The sequence below is a fragment of the Athene cunicularia genome (assembly GCF_003259725.1).
Source record: "Athene cunicularia isolate RWA chromosome 17 unlocalized genomic scaffold, athCun1 chr17_part1, whole genome shotgun sequence".
In the NCBI taxonomy this organism is placed as follows: Eukaryota; Metazoa; Chordata; class Aves; order Strigiformes; family Strigidae; genus Athene; species Athene cunicularia.
This window is the reverse complement of record NW_020799122.1, coordinates 3,104,870-3,127,746: the sequence shown is the minus strand read 5'-3', so window position 1 is coordinate 3,127,746 and position 22,877 is coordinate 3,104,870. Positions and strand designations below refer to the sequence as shown.

The window sequence follows — 22,877 nt, the reverse complement described above, 5'->3', positions numbered from 1 at the left end:
CCCAAAGCGTTCAAACAAAGTGAGATACAGCAACTATCTAACTTCATACCAACGCTCTTCCCAGGGAGAGACCCCCCGGCCGGGGCGCGGGGCCTCCGCCGGGGTCCGGTCCGTGGAGCACGTTAGTACGAAACCACCGTAACACGGTCAAAGCCGCCTTGCAATTGTTAGAGCTGAGGGAGGGGGAAGGAAACCTTTTAATCAGGTAAATACAACGCTTTTCTTTTAAAAGGTTTAGAACCTGCAGTTGCTGTGGTCATAAAATCCGTTTTGTTTGCTTTGTAGGTCTGCCAGACCCGATCAGCAAAGACAATTTCCAAGTTAGCCTACCATAACGGGGTGGTGATAGTGAAGTGTCCGGGCTGCGGGAATCACCATGTCATCGCCGATAACCTGGGCTGGTTTTCGGACCTGGAAGGAAAGAGGTGGGTGTGCCGGCAGGGCTCTTGCTGAGGAATGGGAAGGGACCGCTGAGTTACAGCTGGATCCTCCCGAGCCGATACGTTATTTCTTTGATGCTTTTAAAATGGGGTTCATAGAAAACCGAAGTTTTTGATGGGTTTAATTCTGTTTCATCTGGTTGCTTAACACAACCAGCGTTTTATAATCTCTTGCAATTTGACCGTTGCTACCTAGCATCCAAATAAATGGTGTAAAGCAGCAGCAACAGAAGCTGGGTGATGCACAGGCATCCTTGTTAGTGCCAGGAGGTGAATTACTGCGTGTGGGCCTCTCTTCTCCCTCGGGCTTTGTTAGATCCCCGCTAGGTTTCCCTGGCTAAGCCTTTCAAAGGTGTCAGCTCATCTGCTGCTGAATTTCAGTGATTTCTAACTCCCAACAGATACCTTTGAACATTTCTGTTTAGCTGTAATTACTAAATTATTGATCCTCATGGATGAAAATAGTCTTGGAAGGTTTGGGTGGTTTTATCTGCTTTCCAGACTCTTTGTGGAGAAATACCGTGGTGATGCTCCTGTGTGCTTCGCTGCGTAGTGTTAATCCTGAGAGCAAAGTGTGAGAGCGAGCCTGGGCTCGACTCTTAGGTCTGGCCTTTGCTGTGGTGTCACTGTTGGTTTTCAAATCGCTGCTGTTAAGGAATATCGAGGAAATCCTGGCAGCCAAAGGGGAGAAGGTGAGACGTGTGGCTGGTGAGGAAGCCTTGGAACTGCTTCTGGAAAGCTCGGCAGATACCGGGTCTCAAGGCCAGACCATGGAGGGAGAAGGTGGGGAAGCCCCCCCTGAGACTGGCGGCAAGGGACAGACCTGACAAATGGGATTTGTGTCGTTCTGCTGATGGCAAGAGAGACTCTTAACCTTTATTCTCTGATTTCAATGGGAAATTTCTGTGTTTAAAATAAACTTGGGCATTGGTCTTTCTCTTGTTGTCTTTGTCTTGTGTAGTTCTGCCTTTGATCAGGCTAATGCTCTTTGAGATGGAGCGTAGATATTTTTCTTGATGCTTGTTTTACTGAATTTAAGATAAGTCTTGGGGCTTCAGCAGTGCCAGGAGCCCTTTTTGTTCTCTGCTGAGTGGGGAGCCAGTCCGTGTGCTCTGGCCTGGGGAGGTGCAGCTGTGGCTGGAGGCTTTAGCGATGACTCCTGGCCTGGCCCAGGTGTGTGTGGCACCAGCTGGTTGCAGAGCAAACGAGGTGACTGGTACCACCTGAGGAGGTACCACCCCGCCCTGCGTGCATTTGCAGAGCCTGAAGGACCCTGCGGAGAGTCAGATCTGTAGCTCTTAACTGCAGTCGTGTGCTGCTTTTCTTCTTTCCCGTGTCATCTTCCAGAGTTTCGCTTCTGTGCCCCTCGCATCAGGGCTGAAAGCCGTCGGGTTTGGTGGGAGCGTCATCCCCAACCCGCCACGCTCGGGCGGTGAGTCGGTGAGCGGTGTTGGGGTTATGCAACTGCCTGGTTGGGGAGGGGGAGGATGGCGTGAAGGCAAAATTAGTATTAGTGAAGCATGTCGGAGATAAGTAGAACACCTAGAAAGTTGTCTTGGAGTTACTTGATAGACACTGAGGTGCTTATTAACGCCACTGCTGTGTGTTAAGATCAGTTAGAGAAAAAAATAATAATACATGAAAGATGTCGGGGTTTACCAGCATATAATGCTCGGGTAGTGATGGACCAGGCAGTGAGGTGATCATATTGCATTTGTTAGGGCTTACTTCCTCTGCCTGCATGAAAGCTTAACTTCTCTCAAGGTCTGTTAGCCTGAAGCACAGTGAAGTGTCTGCTTTCTTCTGGTTTTAAACTTGCAATCAAAGAATGATTCAGGTTGGAAGGGGTGTCTGGAGGTTTCTAGTCTAACCCTGTTGTTCAAAGAAGGTCCAGTTAGATAAGGATGCTCAGGGCTTGTCTTAATATCTCAGAGAATTGAAATCCCAGCACCTCTTTGGACCTGTGTTGTGGTATTTGACCAATCCCATAGTGAAAACAAACAAACAAACAAAACCAACACCTAACTGAAATTTCCTGCATTTCAGCTTGCACCCGTTACCCTCTTCCTGAACACCATCCACTTCTGAGGAGAGCCTGTCTCTGTTCCCTGTGTCCTCTCATTAGCCAGCTACAGAAAGCAGTACAATCCCTCTTAGCCCTTGCGTCTCAGGGCTGAACAGACCCAGTTCTTTAAGCCCAACGTGTCCAGGTGTTTGTGTCCTTAATCAGCGAAGTATTCAGTGAGAGTATTGCATGTGTTAATGAGTAGTAATGAGTTGGTTCATAGGGTTGACAGTAATTTTATGCGTGTTGTGGCATAAGCTTGGATGGGAGCGGCAGGACAACAGTCTTGTTTTCCTCTTGGTATGTAAATTCAGAGTGATGAGGCAGTGTTGAGGTCAGGAACTTCATCCCTGTGAGTGCTCAGATCTCAGTGAAGTACAGCACGCCCCATGCCAGAGATGAAATAATTAAGAAACAGGAGTCTTGCATCTTGGAACGTTGCTGCGTGCTCACCCCGTTGTGAGTCGCTGGCGCGTATTAGCACTCTGCTGGAAGATTTTTAGTGCCTTTTACCTGAAAATCGACATTCTGCTTCCATTGCACTAATGCCTTTGAGCAGCTGTTGCAGGATCCGTGTTGCCTTGGAAACGGTACATTTACAACCTGACTTTCTGTACTGTTTTCCTTACCTTTCTTACCTGTTACTGAGCCCCAGCTAAAGAAAGGTGGGGCTTGTTTTTGCTGCATTACAGTAAAAACTGTCGCAAAATCCATCCGTGATGGCTGTTAACTAGAATGTAGTTGTTCCTTCGGCCCAGCGTCCTCTGGTGCCGGGTGCTGTGGAGGCAGGACAGTGTGCCTGGCCCTGCAGCACCCACAGCGGGGGCTGGAGGGGGGTGTATTTTTGCTGCTTCTCTGAAGGTTCAGGCCAACATCTGGACAGAACAGGAGGCAGCAGATTACAGGGCACGCCAATTTTCCGAGCTGTTGCTTCTCATGACAAAACATTCTGGGGCTTTTATCTGGGAGAGGGAATTTGCATATAATACAGAAGGATTTGCTGCTCATAGGTTGCAGGTATAAAAGGAATTTTGTGCTCCCTTTTGAAGTGGGTTTTTCTGACAAATGTGTCAGAGAAGTGTGTCTGTTCTTGAAAGAGGACAGAGGTGAGCGTGCCTTGTCTAGGAGGAGCCCACTGCAAGCGTGGCCCTGCCTTACTGCAAAGCCGAGCAGGAGTTAACTTAGCCCACAGGCCGTGTCCCGGCCTAGCAGAGTCCCAGGAGGTTGCTATGGAGAGCAGCCAGAATCTGTCCAACTCCAGACTGAGATGTGCAGTGCCTGGGTGCTCGGGGCCAGCAGATCCCTTCCTGCTGAGCACCTGTCCAACAGCTGGAGAGCAGTGATGGCGGGAGCAGGAGCAGCACGAGGCCCTGGGGAGGGCTGAGGTAAGTGTGGAGATGCAGCCCTGGCCTGACTCGGCAGAAGAGCGATACAAAACTCTGCACGGGCCTGCCATCAGCCCTGGCTTGCAGGTGCCTCTCGGGGCACATGTAGAGCCGAGCAGCAGAGATCAGCACCTCGGCCCTGGCAGTCCCATGTCCATCTGCAGCCTGGGAGAGGAGAGGGCTGGCCTTGGCCACTGACTGCTACTGCAGGGGACAGGGTGGCTCTGGACAGCGATGTAGCTGTCACCTTCTGCTCCCAGGGGCTCTCAAGGGGACAGTGTTTACTGCAGAGCGTGTGCTCCCCTCCCCAGCGAAGGACGGGGACAGCGGGTGAGACACCAACACACACAAGGGTTTCACCTCTTCTTAGGAATCTGTGTACCTGGGGGCAGGGTTGTCCCCAAGTCACACACAGAGACTACTAGCACCAAACTTTTTGCATCCAGGCCCCAAGAGGCACAAGACTGCCTGAGGAGAAGGAGCTGGTGGCTCTTCATTAATCCTTGACCAGGACTGGCAGTGGCCAGCACAAGTTAGTCAGGCGTGGGAAGACCAGCTGTGACTTGGCTTTATCCTCACAGGGCTCAGGATCCAAAATCTGCCGCTCTCAGAGCCACTTTCTAGCGAAGTCTAAGGGCCTGCTCACGCTTGCCGCCTTGGAACGCGCGAGCGCTGCTGCCTGCTGCTTTGTGAGTACCTTCACCAGGGCTGGTGCCAGGGCTTCGGCGGCGCTCGCTGCCCTTTTCCTCCGGCAGCTGCCAATGGGGAAACAAGACCTGGGGTTTGGGCCAGGCGCCGCCGAGGCACCGAGACTGGGCTGAGCCGGAGCCCCCGGGCAGGGCTGAAAGGGAAGGCTCGGCCATGCGCCTCGAGCAGGGACAAGCGGGTCTTTTCTGGGACACTGCAGGGCTGTGGGTCTGTCTGGTCGTCCTGGTAACTTCTAGGCTTGGGCTGTTGCTCGGGGCAGGGAATGCTCAGGGCTTTGTGTCCCTGTCACAGCCCCTTGGCCACAGCCACGCTCTGCATTTAAGGCAGGTGGGGGCATAAACCCTCGACACTGACACACGAGACCCCCAGCCCCGTTCCCAGGGGCAGCGGTCAGCAAAGCAGGCAGGCTGGCCAAGAAATAATGGAAATTAATTGTCACTGAAGCTTAGACACAAATATTTATTAAGCACAACCTCCCCTTCCCCTTGCGCTGTATTCATTTCTAATATATTAATTCATTTGGCAGATTATTTTTTAGAAAAAAAAGTACCTGTGGGTTGGAAATTCCCCATTAAAATGACATTAGCAAATGCACATGTAAAAAATAAATAAGCTCATACATTCAAGTATATGGCAAATAATTAACACCTCTGAAAGCTTAATGGTCAGATTCCAGTTCACCACCTGGCCGAGAGCTGCACAGGCCCGAGCCTGCAGCTGGTCACATCATCATCTTCATCTTCACTGTTCTCCTCCTCCTCACAAAGTGGAGCTGGGGCAGAGCTCTGCCAGCCCCAGGGAGGAGGCCGGGCCTCAGCCAGGCAGCCTGGAGCAGGTGAGTCTCCCTGGCAGCAGGTAGAACGCAGCTCCCCCTCCTCAGGGTCAGTGCAGGCAGGTTAAATGCCCGATGAGCAGCATCACTGGTCTAAAAAAAAAAATCTTAACTGCTGGTTGGAAATGTTTCCATCAAATGCATTTCAAATAGAAAGTGCTGATTTGTTCTCTAAAGGAACATATCTGCTTTGGCAGACTTGGTACTGGAGTTTCTGAAGTCCAAGATCTGGTCAAGCAAAGAAAAAATACTCCACCTCCTTGAAGTTAAGATTCCTGCTCCCCTCCTTCTGGGCTTGGCTTTTCCAACTGCTCCAAGAGGAGAAGGAATGAAAGTAAATGGAGACTCTTGGCTTGTGTTGGGGGTGGAACCGACTTCCCAGCCAGCACCCAGGTCTGGAGCCCTCGGGAGGCTCCGTGTGTGGAGACAGAGGGGGCAGAACCGGGGTGCTGCGCCAAGAGCCAGGGCCTGTGGGGCGCTGGTCTGGGGAGAAGCGAGGGGAGGGAAGGGCCCTGACCCCCACGGGGAGGAGGGAGGGGCTGGTTCCACTTGCTCTCCCGATAGTCCTTGGCCAGAAAACTGCTGGCTCCTGAAGTGGGTCCCTGCTGAACGCCGGCCTCGGGCGTGCTCACCTGCACCTGGGACGGTCCTGCCGGGGCTGGGGGCTCAGCACCACCCTCAGAGGTGAGTTGCCCCCATCTGCCCGGTGCTGAGCAGACAGGCAGAGGACCCCTTGCCCCCACAGGCCCCTCAGGCTTTGTCCCAGGCAGAGGCTGGGCTTTGCTTCAGGGCTGTTCTCTAGAGGTGACCAGAGCTCAGTAAAGCTCGGGGGGAGCGAGGCTTTGCCCCTGCTGGGGGGCGCTGGCTCAGCTCTGTGGCTGGGGAGCAGCAGGGGTGGCACAGGGCTCGCTGCAGAGGCCTCAGCAAACCTAAAATAAACTTTTAAGGTGTGTAGGACCACGACTGTGGCTGGGGTGAGGTTTAAAAGGACTGGTGTGGCCTCTGACTTGGGCTCATTTCCTCCTGCAGGAAGAACAGATCTGAGCGAGATGTTCCAGGGAAGGATCCAGAGCAATTTGTGTCACCTTGTTCTGCAGGCAAGACAGGAGGGCTTCAGAATGGAAAAGGTGCTCTTCCCTTCCCCTGTTAACTTAGAAGTGTTGTGGCAATAAAAGACATCCAGGCTGGAGTCAACCACCCACTCCGGGCTCCTCCTTTGGCCGTCAACAGAAGTTTCTGGATTTTTAGGTGATCAGCAAAGGGGCTGCCAAAGTTGTCTTCCCTCATGCTGTGCCCGGTGTTACAGCGGCCGCATGTCCCAAGAACCCCCTTGTTTAAAACCCGTCCCCCGGCAGCTGGGCCCTGCTGTGCTGGGGAGGGGGCAGCTCCTGGAGCGTAGGGACACTTGGCTTTGAAACCACCTACACTTTTTTTTTTTTTCCTTTTTAAAAACAGAAATGAAACCAAAACAACTCCCTCCCCAAGCCAAACCCCAGTTCTTAGCTGGAACCAGGCCTCTGCTGCTCCTCTGCTGCCTCCTCCTGGGCTGAGGCCAAATCCACCCGCTGCTCATCCATGCGTTTGGCCTGGACACGCTGGATGAGGCTGAAAAAATCTTCATCCGGCATGGTGGGGCCGCGGGGGATGGAGTCTGGGGGGGCACAGCGCTGGTCATCGATCCTGGAGGACTGTGCAAGGAGGAGAACAGGCCTTAGGACTGAGCCCTGACACCACAGCTCTGCCCGGGATGGAAAGGGCTGGGACCAGTGCCCGGGGGGGGCTCAGGGCACAGGCTCCCCCTGTGCAGTGCTGCACCCGCTGCGGGGGAGCCGTGACCCGGCACAGGGTGCGGGCGCTGCGGGGGGAGGCAAAGCCCAGCGCCTGCCTGGGTGCCCTGGGTGGGCAACTACTGACCACGGCCCCTCCCAGATTGCAGTGGGGGGGGATCAGGGGACGGTTTTTGCTCAGGTGGGGGAATCCAGTCTCCCCCCTCCAGCTTGGCAGCCTGTGTCGGTACCTGACACTTCATGAGCATGTTGAAGAACTCGTCCCCGGGCTCCTGGGCATCCCCCTCCACGCGCAGGTGCCCCATGTTGTTGTGTGTTATCCGCAGGCCGGGCAGGTTGCCCACGTTGGCGCGTTGGTCATCCAGCCGTCGGCTCTGGGAGCTGGCGATGAGATCGAAGAACTCCTCCGTTTGCGGAGACGCCATTAGGGAGGACTGTGCTGTGAGGGGGGAGAGGAGCCACACTGGGGTCATGGCTCTGCCCGCGCGGCGCAGAGCCCAAATTCCCCTCACCCAGCTGCTGCTCAGCCAGCCGGGCTGCGGCCCCCAGGGGCTCGTCACGCAGCTGGGCCCCCCCAGTGCTGAGCCGCGGGACCCCGGGCAGCAGGAGCAACGCCAGCGCCAGCTACACAAGCCAGCAAACCCCCGCCACCACAGCAACGCCAGCTACAGGGCGCAAAACCCACCTGCCCCCAGCTCCCCTCAGTGGGACCCTCTGCCCTGCCCTGCCCAGGGGAAGCGGAAAAGCTCCGGCTCAGCAGAGCCTCAGTTTCCACTCCCCAGGGTTGCGCTGCCTCCAGCACAACCCCCGGCCAGCGAACAAACACGGCTGCTTTACAGGGCTGGGCCGTGAAAAGGGCACGGCCCGCTCCAGAGCGGCCTCCCGCAGCAAACCTGCCACCGACGGGGAGAGAGCAGAACCTCACATACACGTCTGGTGCTGCTGGAACCTCCCACGGGGGCTCCAGGCGCCTTCCTGCGCCCCGGCAGGACACCCAAGATGCCACCGAAGACCCAGCGCCCCGACGTTAGTGCTGTTGCTGCCAGCGCTACAGGCAGCTTCTGCCGCCGCTTCCACTCGGGTTTCTGCCAGGGGCCAACCTGCACCTCGCCAGGGCAATGCCACCGGCAACTGCGGGCGAGCGCGCAGTTCTGAGTGCTCGTAGGCTCGGGGACAGGCGGTACCGCTTCTCCCTGGAGGACAGGCAGGTAACCCGCACCGCTCCGGCCTGGCTAAGCTGCTCACCTGGCAGCAAACCCGTCCCAGGCCCCTGGAAGCCCGGCCTTTTTAGGCCAGCTCCAGAGCTGTGAGCCCCATCACAGAGCTGCAGGACCTGTGTCACCGTGAGGAAAAAAAACACTTGTGGGGCTGGGCCAGCCTGAGCTGGAGTCAGGGGGTCCCAGTTCAGAACCTGTACATATAATGTACACTCTGTAAGCCCTGGAGGGGGTAGTTTGCCCCCCATCCAGGCTCCCAGCATGCCCAGTGTGTTCTAGCCACGGTGTGCTGGAGGATCCGTCGGGCCCGGCACCGGTCGCATCGATCACGGGACAAAGGGAAGATTTTCCAACACAGCCCAGAAACGATGCCAGAACCTGATCAGAGTGATCGAGGCCGCCCCCCAGCCCTGGAAACACCCCCTGGGCAGCGCTCAGTGGAAAGAGCCTGTTGGTTCCCGGCAGCTGCTGTGCAATGAAAGGCTCCTGAACAACAGACACTGCGCTCAGGACAGGGACAAGTAAAAGAAAACTGTAAGAAACGTGGCTCGATGGGTGTTACCGTCCCAGTGAGCGTAAAGCACTCGAGCAGAGGGTGCCCCGAGCCTCCCAACACGACGTGCTCGTTTTAGAGCCCCAGCTCGTGGAGTTGCAGAAATACATACAAATCTCAGTGCTGACGCAAAGATGAGTTTCTTCCCCTGCAGCTCACAAAGAAACCTTGAAAATAACGTGTCCAAAAGGCTCAGAGCCCAAACAAGAGCTGAACAGAACATGTGCCTACTTGTACATTCTTTATAAAGCTTTGTATTTTAAACTTGTTCTCCTAAATCACACAGCTGTTGCAGCCAAACGCACTTCTGTATCAGAAATGTGGATCTTGAAACAGTGATGCTCGTTCCCACCCTATTTTTAGAAGGTAAAAACCTGCTCACCTCAGAGCCAACCTGCCCTCTGACACAGCCTGACCCCCCCGCACCGCCCTGCTCTCGCTGCCGCTCCAGCCCCTGCTCCTGGCACCCGCTGCTCCGAGCGGCCTCATGCTGCGGCTCTTGCTGTGCTCAGAGGGATGTCGGGGGTCTCCTCCTCTCCTGTTTGTACCTCACATCCATTTCGAAAACCAACAAATCCATCAGTTCAAAGGGTTTTGAGGGTTTCAAAGGGTTTTGAGGTTTGCAGCAGTGCTGAAGCGTGCAAGTGTGACCTGCACATTTTAGTGCTTCTCTCCAGCTCGGTTTAAACAAAGGACCTCAACACTGCATCATAAAAAAGAAGACACAAAACCGAAGTGCAGACACAGACCTAAACCTGCCTTTCCTGTCCCATCTATTTGTCAGACAGCTTCCTCAATTTATCCCCGTTCTTCCTATGGGCGAGCTAGCTGTCTGCCTGCTGGAGCTTCCTCCTGTTTATCCATCCTCCTGGCCCCTCCGTTCTTACACAGCGCCTATCACCACAGCATCCAAGAATCATACGAAATCCAGAAGTTTTTCCTCCATGGCAACGCTATGAGAAGAACTGGTGATACTTTAACCTGCCTGTGAAAGCCCACCCCAGCCCCCCAGGCTCTTACAAGGTCTCCCAGTAATACGCAACAACATCTTCCTCCTGGAGATGCTGGCAGAGGCAGAACTCCTCGTGCCAGCCTCACTGTTCAGAAGGCCAGACCTTCAAAAGAAGATCTGTACTGAAAAAGTCCCAAGTATATTTTACATTTCTCATGCTAGTTTACTCTCCAAGCCTTAGTTCATATTCTCCAGCCCTTCCCTCAGCAACCATTAACATAAGAATGTTTCTTTCTTCCTTAAATAATGACGGAGATTGCCAAAGCACTGCTAAGTTCAGAGAGATGAAGCTTGGGGAAAACATCACAAGATTCATGGTAAAACCACGACAGCTGGCCACAGCACGGGAGCAGCATCGCTCCCACAGGAACAGCCACTTATAAACGCATCGGTGCTTACATATCCGTTCTTCCAGGGCAGGGACCGGTGTGGCAGCTGCCTCGGCAGCCTCCGATGGGCATTCCTCCAACGGGCAGCGCTGATCATCCATCCGGTTGCTCTGGAACTTGCTCAACAAGTCAAAGAAGCATTCCTCATCCGAAGGGGTCCGGTTGATTTTCTGAAAAGACAATAAAATACAGAAGAGAGTCAGAACGCCCCAAACAACTCCCCGTGTCCCGTCGCTCCATCCGGCGTGGCCTCAGCGACACGTCGGGGCCCCTCCGGCTCCCTTCAGAGGTTTGCCAAGGCCTGGAGCCTGCCGGGGGTCACTGCCACTTGGTCCCTCTGTCTCCTGGCTCTCAATAACCTCTCTCTTTTTTTTCTTGTGGACAATCTAATGCCACCCTCTCCTGGATGGGACCACAGAAGATCCCCTGTGCCACAGGTACCCCTGAGTGGGAGCGGGGTGAGGAGCTGCTCTGTGAGACTGGGACATCGCCAGCGAGCTGCAGCCCCTCCAGCAGCTTCACTCATGCTGGGGCTGACTCCAGAGGCTCTGGGCACTTCTGCAGCCCAAACCGGAGCTGGGCTCCTGCCAGAGAGCAGACGAGCCTTGCGCAGAGCAGCCTCTGTGGCTGCACAGAGCCTTGAGCACTCGGAACAAACTGGAAGCTGAAAGGGGAGGAAAGGGGCCAGCATCCCCCCAGCGCTGCTCTGCGGGGAAGAGGAGCTGCTGGGCTGGCGAAGGGGTGGGCTCAGAGAGAGACCACGGCCAGGAGTGCAAGGGACGAGAGGGGAGGGTGTGGATGCCCTGGCTGAAGTGCTGTTGTGTGTCCAGCTGAGGCTCAGCTCCAGCTCAGGCACCCAGCGCTCAGCCGTCCTTTCTAACCAGCTAAATTTAACCTTTGCAGGCCGCTGCCCCTTGCACCCCCAGTGCCTCCTTTTGGTGCTGCCGTGTCCTCAGCACACCGCCTGTTCTAACAGTCACCGAGCTGCAAATGCCACAAAATTACAAGTTTTTCAGGAAAACAGTTCTTGCACAAGAGCCCCAAATAAGCACCTTGCACTAGGCAGTGATATATTTAAGTCGTGCCGCAGAAGGGTTCACGCTCACGACGGCCTTTCGAACGCGCTGTGCTGTGTCCAGTTCCAGCACGGAGATGGGCCACGTGCCCTGAGCTGGGAGGGGAACCCAGAGTCCTGTGATGGAGCAGGAACAGCAGATCTTTCCAAGGAGCTACTCAGAACGGGATATAAAATTAGACAGTGATAAGAGGGGCATCTGCCAGGCTCAGGAAGGGTCCCTGTGTGCTGAGCTGGTCCCACCAGCTGCTGGAAAAGATACAACAGAAACCAACCCAGAACTCCTACAACTGCATCTGCCTGTGCTGAGCTGTTTTCCAGCACGGGGCTGGGGAAGGCCAGTCTGGGAAGGGGCACTGGGTCCTGCCGGAGAGAGCACAGGGAGAGCCGGCCCAGAGGCCAGACCTTTCAGCAGAGAAAGGGATCTCCTTGGCTGCTCCTGAAGCGAAGCCCCTCTCCCACCTCTGCTGGTGGCCACACCGGGCGGCCTGGGAGCCCTCCCTCTCCTACCACGTGCGGTGCCATTCCCAGTTCCCATCAGGGAGCTCCTCGCCGGGGCAGAGGCAGGCGAAGCCCTCCAAGGGAGGTCTGCAACAGGGAGAGACTTGTGCTGACAGGGTTAAAGCTGCAAGTTGGATTCAGTAAATGAAGGAAAACAATTTTCCTGTATGCTAAGCGAAGCAGATGAGATGCACTCAGCTTCTATTTAGGGCAGCGTCAAAATTAGCAGCGGGCCAGAGAGGAACATTAGCAATGTGGGAGCTGATCGGGGAGGGGAAAAACCCCTCTCACCTCTTTCCACGTGCCAATCGCTAATGAAACGGCGGCTCAGACGGACCCTCCGAACCATCAACAGTTGCACCTTGGAAACCAAAGCCTGCTTGGGCTTGAACCCAGGATGAACTACATCTATCACAGCTCTGCTGTGTTGGTTTGCGTGACCTAAATTTCGGGCTAGAGGAGGAAGCCGGCTCATTCACACCAAGCCTCCCTCTAGCTTCCCTGCAACCTCAGAGGGTAAATCAGAGCAATCGTGGGCCCACAGGAGAAGTTTTGCCTTGCAGGGAGCAGCCGGGCAGCGCGTTGGTCAGAGCCCCCAGCTCGGGGCTTCCCTCCCAGCAGAGACCAGATTCCCCTGAGGTGCATCCTGCCAGGGACCCTGCGATTTCACCTGTCAGGATCTCTGCTCAAAACGTGCCTGGGAGAGGAAAGGACGTTCTGAATCAGTAGGAAGAGCAGCCAGTGCGTGTGAAGTGTGGGACAGGGCTGGCAGCGTGCCCGGTGCCTCCCGGTACGGTGCCCACGGGCCAGTGTGAGGGCTTGCACGTGCTGCACTAGCCCAGGACTGGGGGTGCCGCAGGGCCCATGGCAGCACCCGCTGACACCAGGCTCCCTCCAGTGCTGCCCCAGACCTGCACTTCTCTAATTAAAATGCCCAAATATGACAAGGCAAGGAGCGCTTGGCTCCCTCCCCTCAGTCTGCTCCTAGCCCCAAGGAAGGAGCAGAGAGGGCAGATGGATGCACAATTGCACCCTGGGGGCCACCATCTGCGACCGAGCTGTGCTTGCCCAGGGCTTGGCACAGGCAGGTCGGTCAGAAGGCTTCCCGAGAGCCAGGGCATCCCCTAACGGGGCTGACAACGGTCCTGCCACAGCACAGACACACAGCAACCAGTCACCATGGGGCCAAGCCCCAGATCCCTCAATGGTTCCTGGGCAAGAGCTTTGGTTTCCAGCCCCAAGACCACCTCCTGCCCCATGGCTGGTGCCCCTGCCTGGCCTCACCCCCCATCCCCTGCCTCTAGCACTGCAACTGCCCAGATTCTGCCAACTGTGATTTTCCTCCGGTCAGCCAGACTCCATCATGGGCAAAGAGGCAAACCAGCCCCCTCTGCACTGGGCGGGGGGACCTGGGGGCTGCTGACACTGCAGGGATCCCCCCTGGGGCAGCTTTGGCTGCAAACACACTCGCCCTCCGACACACACCCCCCTTCTCCTCACGCCGGGACAAGGACAAGCGTGGAGACTGCTCCAGCTCCCGGGCAGGCGGAGGTCCCATCTGTGGGGTCAGAGCTCTGTTCCCATTTTCTGCGAGTGGTATTTCTACCTGGACACTGCCAGCTCTTTGGAGAGCTGAGCAACCTGGCTACAGACAGCCTGGGAACAGGACTCACCTGAAACAGGCCTCCCGCACTGGAAGGCATCCAGGCTTTTGCATACATTTATTTGCTGGTGGATGAGCAGGCTGTTTAACCTGCCAGGCTGGATCCAGGATGTGGAAAACACAGCTGAAGCCTTGGAAAGGCAGCAAAGAGCAGCTGCAGGGAGGGACAGGGAACCTGCTGCCGCTCTCCCCTCTCCCTGCAGCTGTGCCCCCCCCGGGAGCCCCTCTGCTCAGCCGGGACCAGCGGCTCTTCAGGGTGGGTCGGGGGAGCCCAGTGCTGGGGCTGCCCCAAGCTCCTGCCTCTGCCAGGCTGCCCATCACTGCCTCGTGGAGCACAAGTGTGATAAACTCTCACTGTGTTAAATAAAATCTTTCACAGTCTCTGGACGAGGTGGTCCTGGGCTGCCTGGCGCTGCCCCCCAGCACAGGACTGCAGGGCACAGAGCAGCATCTCATGGGGAAATCCCTCGGACTGGCTGCTCCGGCTGCGCAGGCAAGGCCAAGGCTGAAGCAATCCCAGGCAAAGCAAAACAAGAACAGAGTCCTGTGCCTAAACCCCCTTGGCCATTTTCACCCAGATTCAGGAAAGCCATTAAACAAATACAGAAGCCCTAATTGCAAGAACTAAACCACTTTCCAGCTCCCCAACACCTCGTGAAGCCAACAGCCCACAAACACCCTGCAGTGTTTCCACCCTTGGACACCACTGCCCACCGGGGTCTCTGCAGAGAAGAGCCTTTCCCTGTCCTGCTCCCGAGTCCCATCCCGGGACTGGCAGAGGACGTTTTAATTATTTCTGTGCTAGTTTTACATGGTCTTCCCATGCCTGGGGTCCCCGGCGTCCTGCGGAGCAGGGCAGGGTGCTCCCTGGCCGGCAGATCGGGGGTCCTGATGCCTGGGCGCACACACATCCTGGGCCAGCAGCAGCAGGTCCTTGGTTGGCGCAGGGCCGTGGCTTTCTGCTCCAGCTCCCAGGCAGCCCCCTGGCCCCACTCTCACTTCGACACCCGAGCGGCCCATACCCGCTGCTGCGCACCAGCACCTGTGGTAGAAATGCCCTCAACCCAACAGCTCTGCTGACGGCGGCTTCTCCCACAGCTTCCTGCTGCCCCGCAGGGGTTGAGGCCAGCTCGGGCAGAGCCGGAGGGCTCCCGGGAGGGCGGCAGCCGGGGTGGGGTCCAGCTCCCCCTGCACTCGCTGCTGAGCCCCACCAAAAGCCTGTCTGATCACGGCCACGCAACAACACGTGCCTGGGTCACTCTGGGACGGGGCTCCAGAGGTTCCCAAGGACCACAGCTGATTCCTGTGCTGGCAAAGCCACGGCACGTCTCCCAGCAAATCCTGCCGCTGCCACAGGCCGAAAGGTGAAATGTTCACAGGCATGGGGGAAACGTTCCCTTTGCAGGGAGCTTCGCCCACCAAACCAAACAGATGCTCTTGTGAGCTACCCAAAGGGCCAAACCTTGTTCCTCTGTCAGATCAGCTTCTCCTCTAGAAGCTGGTGTCCCCTCGGGGCACCTTTAGTTCTCTCCCTCTCCTCCAGGCTCAGCTTCTTGCAGACCTGCCCTGAATGCGGGTAGGAGCTGCTGAGCTCAAGGACCACTCAGACTGGCTTTGCCCAGCCCTCCGAGGGGCACGGCGCTGCCCTGCCTGCGGGCAGGACCTGCTCGGCAGCGGATGGACCCCGGCAGGTCTGGCACAAAGTGTCCAGCTCAGGAGCTGCTGCTCAAAGAGGTCTGGGCCAGGTCAGGGACGAGGTGAGGATGGCAGCAGGTTCAGGGATAACACAGCAGTTTTCACCGTTACTCCCTCAGAGCGTGCTGCCTTGGCATTTAAACGTGTCCACCATGATTCCTCCTCCTCCTCCTCGCCTTATTTCAAGGAAGAGACAACCTGGATATGAAGTGACTTGACCAAGTCCTGCAGTGCCGCCGTGGCAGAGTTGGGACAGGACCCAGCAATCAGTCCCCAGGGCCAAGCTCTCGACTGCAGAAAGGCCTTAGAAAAATTGTACCCCTTGATCTAGCAGGCACTTATCTGCCCAGGGCCTGGCAAATATTCATCCCAACGCTTCTACGCCCGTGTGCCATGCCTTATCTGTCTCTCCCTCTATAAACCAGATACATCACAACTGCTTACCTCCTGTCTTTCCAAGGCAGCCGACCTCAAACTCAGCAGGCAGGAGCAGGGCTGGGGCGGTGGTGGTGTCGGCCAGTGCTGGGAGCACTCCGTCCTGATGCCTGCCAGTCCCCTGCATGTGGCTTTTCTTTATCCCTGCATCACCCCAACACCTTGTCTCGGAGGAACCCACCGTGGGGGCCAGTTCCACTGACACAACCACAACCCCAGACCCTCACCTCGCAGGTCCAGCAGGCACAACCAACTTCCCCACTTCATCGCTTCACCCGGTGAAAGGCACCAGAGCAGGGTTTGCAGAGATCTGGCAGGCAAGGAGGGGCTGGAGGAGAGGGGTGGAAGCAAACCCCGGGCCAAAACCCGCAGCCTGTTTTACCAGGAGGTGAAATCTCTGGAGCATCATCTCTGGGCTCGGGAGCAGGGCTCTCCCAGTCCCCGGCCACCAACGCCTCGGCCAGAGTCTCTGCTCCTTGATGAAACCGTCATCTTCAGAGTCAGAAAAGCTGCTAAACTCGTCCAGTCTTTGCTGAGGACAGCACTTCCCTTTCAATGCCAGTCCTTAAGCACTGCTGCCACGCTCCCTCGGAAAGGCAGGGCTGGCCGGCAGACACCCCGTCCTCCCCCCGCAGCCACGGCCAGGGCAGAGACCCGCCAGCCGCACTCGCCACGCTCCGCTGCGAGACGTGGGCAGGCGCTCGAGCAGCCTGTGCATTGCTCGCGTCTGTTCCTCAGAAAGTTGCAAAAATATTAATGATAAAAAGTTCAAACTGAAGCTACCTGCAAACTTTAAAACAAACAAGCGTACACAGGCAATACCCAAGCCCCGGCCCGAGTAAATCTCTGCTGTATCTCTGTATCTACCTCCTCCTCTCACTCCCGATCCAGCCTCTCATTGCAGAGAGAAGGGAAACACAAACAAAAAACGAGTTTTACTTACTGACCTCAGCGGCCAGCTCTTCCCCAGGCTCCCGCTTTCACATGTCCACGGCTGAGAACGACCCTCTCCTCGCCGGGCAGAGGCTGGCGATGCGGGGCTGCCGCTTTGATGCTCTTCAGCTCCCGCTAGCAGTCAGAGCGAGCTCTCCCCAGCTCCGCTCCGGCTGCCGGAGCAGAGATTTTATGCGGAGCGCGCAGCCATGTGCAGAACGTCGCCAGCGCCAGTGACCCGCTGGGTGCGAGATGCAGCTTAAAGCAGCAGCCCGGCTCGCCACGCTCCTCCCGGCGTCACTCCTGTGCCCTTGTACGAGGGGGTGGACTCCAACGAAGCGCTCGGCTCTGCCTCACCTCGCTGCCACGATCCCAGTGTTATTAGATGATGCTCTTAAACACACAGTGGAGCTATGTGAATATTTAGCTTTCCTTCCACCTCCTCACCTCCTACCCACCACACACACTTTACCTTAAAAATAGATTGGGATCAATTTTCCTAAACTACATCTGCAAACACACTCAGCTCTACAGGCACACGCACCACGACAGTAAATGCACTGTGCACATACAGACACAATATGATCGCTCCGATTTAAAGCACCAAAATATTGAAGGACCATTTTTAGCTCCCGATAGTCCTCCTGCTCCTCATATTATTAGATACATGATTTTTTTTTTTTTTTTTTTAAGGATGCTCAGCCATAAGCATCTCTTAATTTAAAACGTACCAGTGTTTGTTAACAAAGGGGAAATTTCTAATTGCAACAAGGTTTTAAACAGGGGAAGATGGAAATGCTACGCAACAGCCAGAGAGCTGTTTTTACCTCCCATTTGTGAAATGTGAATTTCCGACAGTGAAATGGGTCGCTGGAAAGAGAAGCAGTTTGCCAAAGGCCACCTGGCAGGGCAGTGGCAAAATGGGGACAGAGCCCCCTCGGCACTCTTGTCTCTCTGTCCACGCTCTCCTCTTACACTTTATTTTTATTTTTCATTGCAAAAGTAGGAAATGCCTTTATCCTGAACAAATGCAGTTTTTAGGGACTGGCTGTGCCTTTCCATACCAGTAAATTTATTCCCAGGAGTCACACAGTAATTAGAAACATGGAAACTGTGTGGGGCCCGGGATCAGGACTCCTGGCTCGGTACCTGGCCCTGCCCTCAGCCAGGCTGTGCCCAGGGCACAGCAGGTCTCAGCCCCCCGACCCCTCCTGTCCCCGGGGGGGCTGTGAAGCGAGCCCAGACCCATGGGCAAGGATGACAGAAGCATAAAGCATCTGCAGAAGGAGAGCAGCCGGGCTGGGGCAGCCACGGTTGGGGACTGTGAAGCCATCGGTGCCCACGAGGCTGATCCGGCAGACCGGGAGGGGGTCGGGCTGTGCTCAGGGGCAAACACAAGCTCTAAAGCAACAAGTGATAAAACGCCCTGTGCTGACAAGACACGGGCAGAACTGCCACGGTGGGGATGCTGCAGACGTGTAAGATGGACCCCCCCGAGCACCAGTACGCCAGCCAGGATCTGTGCTGGGGGGCAGCCCCGTCTGTCATGTGCCAGGAGAAGAGGCAACTCTCCATCACGCAGGAGCTTGCAAAATCCCAGTATCAGGACGGAGCAGGCAAAAGGCAATTACTCTGCACCTATTTTGTTCTGGTGCCACAGGCTATGGAAGGCAAAAGACAATTGGGAATTGGCCTCAAACTAAGCTGCTGCCTTGGGGAGCTCACGCACTAAACTTCAATTTAGTTGGTGATTTAATTTTCAGAAATGCTACAGCAACTGAGGGAAACAAGTGGCAGGGAAGGGCAAGGGGCAGGCACAGCCGAGCTGCTGCTGTCAGGCTGGGTGCGGGGGCCAGACGCTGCCACAGCTCCCGCGAGCTGGTGCAGTGCTGGGGGCTGAGCTAAGGGTGGAGAGGGGGAAGAGGGGAATGAACCGGAGCTGAGACTCTGCCCCTTCTGTGAAGAGCTGGGACAGCTACGAAACGGGGCATCTGGTATTGGGGGTGAAACGGAGAAGACCGCTACAACGCAGGAGCAGAGCCCACGCACAAGAGATCGGTGCCTGGAACAGCAAGAGGAAATGACTTTTTGCATCTGGGTTTAGGAGGCAGCAGAGGGGAGTGAGCGAGAGGTCCGTGATCTGCAGAGACATCACCTGCAACTCCAGACTCCAGCTTGCGTGGCAGGGAGCTGTGAGTGTGCCCTTGGCACACGTGGGCCCTTCGGCGTGTTTTGCCAACAGCCCAGCCCCAGCCCCTGGTGCAGACCAGACAACGCTGCTCAAACACAGGACGTGCACACGGCGCTTCCCTTGTAGGATGAAATTATCACCCTTACTTGGACTGTTTTCAAAGATTTTTTTTTTTTTTTCCCTTTAAACAACTCACCCACTCATCCCTATAAACGCCAGTGCTAAAAGCTGGTTCTGTTGTTAAGATTTCAAATAACTTGGGCTTTATTGTTTCAAACAAAATCAAAATAACTCACCCACGCGCCCTCCTTCCCTAATACAGTAACTGCTGACCTGTTGGGAGTGTGCCCTACTGCCACACTCAGCCGAAATCCCTGCCTTTGCATCAACAGCAGGTGACAATACCATTTTTTATTTTATTTTGAGACAGGGCGTAGTGTGCCTGTGTGGGTGTCTGGCTGCAGTGTCACCGACACCTCTGCTACTCGCAGCGTCGATCCGACTGCCCGAAAGCCGGTGCCACCGTGCTCAGATTTGGCTGCTTTGTGCAACCACCTGATTAATTCTGGATTTACACTTTTTTCCCCTGCTACACCGTCACCTACCCTGAAAGCACCGGTCGGGTAGCCAGCCCTCGCTGCTGAGCCCGGTGCATCCACAGCATGGAAATTACTTCTGGTTTCTTTTTGGGAGGCAACGGTATTAGTCAGTGGATTCAAACAGTCCTCAAAGAGCTACAGGAATACTCTGTAGTTAATGTAGCAACTTTTCCACATAGGTTTTGACAGCATTTACCCTGCCAGGCTGGGTTTTCCTGTCACCATTTAACAGAAACTCACAAGCCCAGATTTAGCACCTAAAGCTTAAAGTACTAACTAAAGAGACGAGTTACAAGCATCAGGATTCCAGGTCAGTCTCTCCAGTCTACGGAAGAAGATGGGAAGCTCCGGAGGCCAATTTAGCCCCTGGAGCATCCCTTAAATACCAACACTGGGAGTTGAACAACCCAGACGCCAGCAAGCAGTAAGTTCTTGGAGCCCAACTGATGCTCCCCCTCACGCAGGGCTGGGCACACTGTAACACACCCAGGCGGCAAAGCACAGCGTTTTAGCTGAAAGTAGTTGCAGTGATTTACTTTGCAGTTGGGGGGGGGGGGGGGGGGGGTGGAACTAGGACCACGCTCAGCTGTTGAGTCTCAGCTGAGCAGCAGTAATTTGCTAAATCGAAACAACTGCGTTGCTTTAAAGGATATAACCCATATTCTTGATTAATTAGCACAGAAGCCAAGGTTAATGTGTAGTGCTTAACTCCCAGTCACCTACTCTATCCACTAGACTGCATCACCACCTTCCCAACTTCCAGCCCTACCGAGGAGGAGGAGGTGATGGAGGAGACGATGGAGGAGACAGGTGCCTATAAGCCCGCTGCCAGCGAAGGACACGCTCCTCTCCGCCGATGGAAATGATCCAACGCTCCCCCCAGCAGCAGATATGCCCTCCTCCCCCCACCATATACCGCGCTCGGTGCCTCTGAAATTGGAACCTAGCGACAATTTGCTTTGAAAACGCTTCGCAAAAAAAAAAATCCTACTTGTCTATGGGTTGCCAAAATTGTGCTGCTTTCTTGAAACGTACTTTTTATTTAGACACCTACTTGCTCTTAGCCCGGCGCTGTTTTAAAAAAGCAGCTCAACAGATGCAGCACCTTTACCAGGGGTGGCAACGGTCGGGTGAAGTTGGTGGATCCGCACACACCCATAACGCACATCTACCCTCCACATAAACACCCTCCGCTGCAGCAAACGCCCAAATCTTAATTATTATTTACCCGTATTCCAGTAATGCCTGAAGGCCGCGCTCAAGATCAAGGCCTTGTTACGCAAGGCACCCCACAAAACACGAAATCCTGGCCCTGCTGGGGGCAAGGAGGATCCTGGGGCCGGTACCAGTGGGTTTATCATTGCAGTGATGGTCAGACACAGCCCTGCTCAGAAGAGCTTAAACAGGTAAGACAAAAAAAAAAAAAAATCACGTGAAACACTGAAAGAACAGCTTCTCCTTATCAGCAGAAAGCAGCTCTTGCTCTGGTACGTGCTATTTTAAAAGGGCAAGATGAAACTACGCCCTGTTTGGGGAAGGCAAAGATGGGGAGGCTGATTTGTTCCACATGACAGTGCCCAGAGGATACCACGGTGCACATGGCTTTAGATACAGGCAAAAAGTCCTCCAGGGGCTTTTCTGCACGTCCCAGGGGAGTTGCCCCTCCTGCACCCAAGCCCGTTCGGTGGTTTCACTCTTTGCTGGCTCTCAGCAGAGGGCTGCACCGATCTGCAGAAGCCGGTTCCCCCTCTCCTCCAGCGTAGTGAGCCCTGTGGGCAACTGCAACTCTTCCTGTGGCACAGACACCATGAGCCAGGATGGAAAACCTGGATCTATGGGATCGTTGGGGGCCCTTCCCTAAGTGCACATCTCCCCAAGAAGCTTCCCCAGCAGTCCCAGCACACGAAGCGCTTAACTGGGCTCAGCTCTCTGCCAGGCTCGGGCTGCAGTCTTCTGGGGCCACATGGAGAACAGGCAGGAGCCGGGGGCTCTGAAAAACCATTATTTAGGCTTTTTTAGATTAATTGGTGTTAATTGCTTTGGGAGGTTCAAAAATAGCACTGCTAATGGGAAACGTGGCGGCAGGCTGAAGGCGAGGTGTGAGCGGAGGCTCCTGGTGGCCACATTAACCCCGGGCGCAGGCTGTGCCCTGCCCAGCAGGCAGCCAGCGGCGACAGCCGAAAGCGGGGACACCTCCTCCTGTCACCTGCACCCCTAACCCTGACACCCCCAGCAGCTCCGTTCACACTCATACAGGGGCGGAGGGAGCCTTTTTGTCGTGAGAGCTCCAAGAATCAGCACTTGAACCTTCCTCATTTCAGGCTCCTTTGATTTATGGATTCACGCCTTCTCCCTACTCCCACAGCCGTGGAGGACCCCCAGCCAGCTCCCCGGGAGCCTCAGTTTCCCACACCTACTCCAAGCACAGACACAAGGACAGCCCAGAGAGACCCTGACATCTCTGCTCACCCCGAGGCTATCCTAAATCCAGGAGAGAGGATTGAGACCGTGTCTATCCATAAGCAGTGGGTCAGAGAACAACCTACTACCAGAGGACGCTACTGCCCATCACTGAACTCTCCTGCCCGATCACAGACAAACGCTGGGGACGAACAAAGGCCTCTGGGCAGGACGCCCAAGTGACCACACGGGACAAGCTGCTCACAGGCTGTGATCCAGGCCCACCCAAAGCTGGGCAATAACAGACAAAAGCCAAACTTGCCTCAAGGTTGTTCAGTGTTTGGGTCTTCTGGGAGAGCCTCCAGCTCAGCAGCCGCTGGACAGGGCTGTAACAGAGATAAGGTACAGACAAAACTGGCCTGATCACGCCCCACACTATTAGGGTGCCTTTCCCTGGTTTTAAGTATACTTCATATAAAGAGAAACACAAGTTACTGGTACAGAAAAGATTATCTACGCAGACCTACCAAGCGGTGGAAAAGCACACAGCACAGCGCCAGCACGCACGGCCCCTTTCCCCGCCTCGGTCCATCAGGTGCTGATGGAGCTCAGCTCCTGGCGCTGGCAGGGGAACATGCTGGCACCCCACGGCAGCACCGGCACAGCCGTGCTGCCTCTCGTACTCGCCCGTGCCTGAGCAAGAGAGAGTCGTGCAAGAAAAATTAAACAAAATCCCCCGTCACCAGACACCCCTGTGTCATCTGGTGTCATCCTAGCTCCAGTGATTTAAGTGCAGTTATGCTGATTTACATCCAAAGAGAACCTGGACTATGATTTTTTTTTAAGCTCTTCTGGCATGTGCAGTTTATTAAATGTGAGAGGCCGGAACTGTGAATGTACAAAATGCCCCAGGCACGGCAGAGACTCTAGAAATGAATGAAAAGTTCCAGACTTTGAGAGAAGTCAAACATTTGGAGTTTTATTGTTCTGGGTCTGG

General features: G+C 55.3%; 2 protein-coding genes and 1 long non-coding RNA gene across 4 annotated transcripts in view; 2 read left to right on the top strand and 1 right to left on the bottom strand.

Annotated features, from left to right (window-relative positions):
• Positions 1-1,377, top strand: part of DNLZ (DNL-type zinc finger) — a 1,758-nt gene extending 381 nt beyond the window's left edge. Inside the window, exons 2-3 of the mRNA XM_026860648.1 lie at positions 286-425; positions 1,096-1,377. Coding sequence (XP_026716449.1) covers positions 286-425; positions 1,096-1,267 — 312 coding nt within the window. The 3' untranslated portion in view covers positions 1,268-1,377. The remainder of the gene's footprint in view (positions 1-285; positions 426-1,095) is intronic.
• A 2,267-nt stretch (positions 1,378-3,644) lies between these two features.
• Positions 3,645-5,134, top strand: LOC113486526. The gene is made up of 2 exons (XR_003399600.1): positions 3,645-3,890; positions 4,472-5,134. It is a non-coding gene; the product is annotated as an uncharacterized LOC113486526 (long non-coding RNA).
• GPSM1 (G protein signaling modulator 1) overlaps positions 5,044-22,877 on the bottom strand; it is a 57,918-nt gene continuing 40,084 nt past the window's right edge. The window contains exons 1-4 of one of the 2 annotated variants that reach the window (XM_026860546.1): positions 16,705-17,052; positions 10,399-10,558; positions 7,448-7,656; positions 5,044-7,118 (exon numbers count right to left, since the gene is read on the bottom strand). In XM_026860546.1, the coding sequence (XP_026716347.1) occupies positions 6,930-7,118; positions 7,448-7,656; positions 10,399-10,489 (489 nt within the window). In that variant the 5' untranslated portion in view covers positions 10,490-10,558; positions 16,705-17,052 and the 3' untranslated portion in view covers positions 5,044-6,929. Of the gene's footprint in view, positions 7,119-7,447; positions 7,657-10,398; positions 10,559-16,704; positions 17,053-22,877 lie in introns of those variants that run through there. The other variant, XM_026860545.1, reaches the window with a different exon arrangement.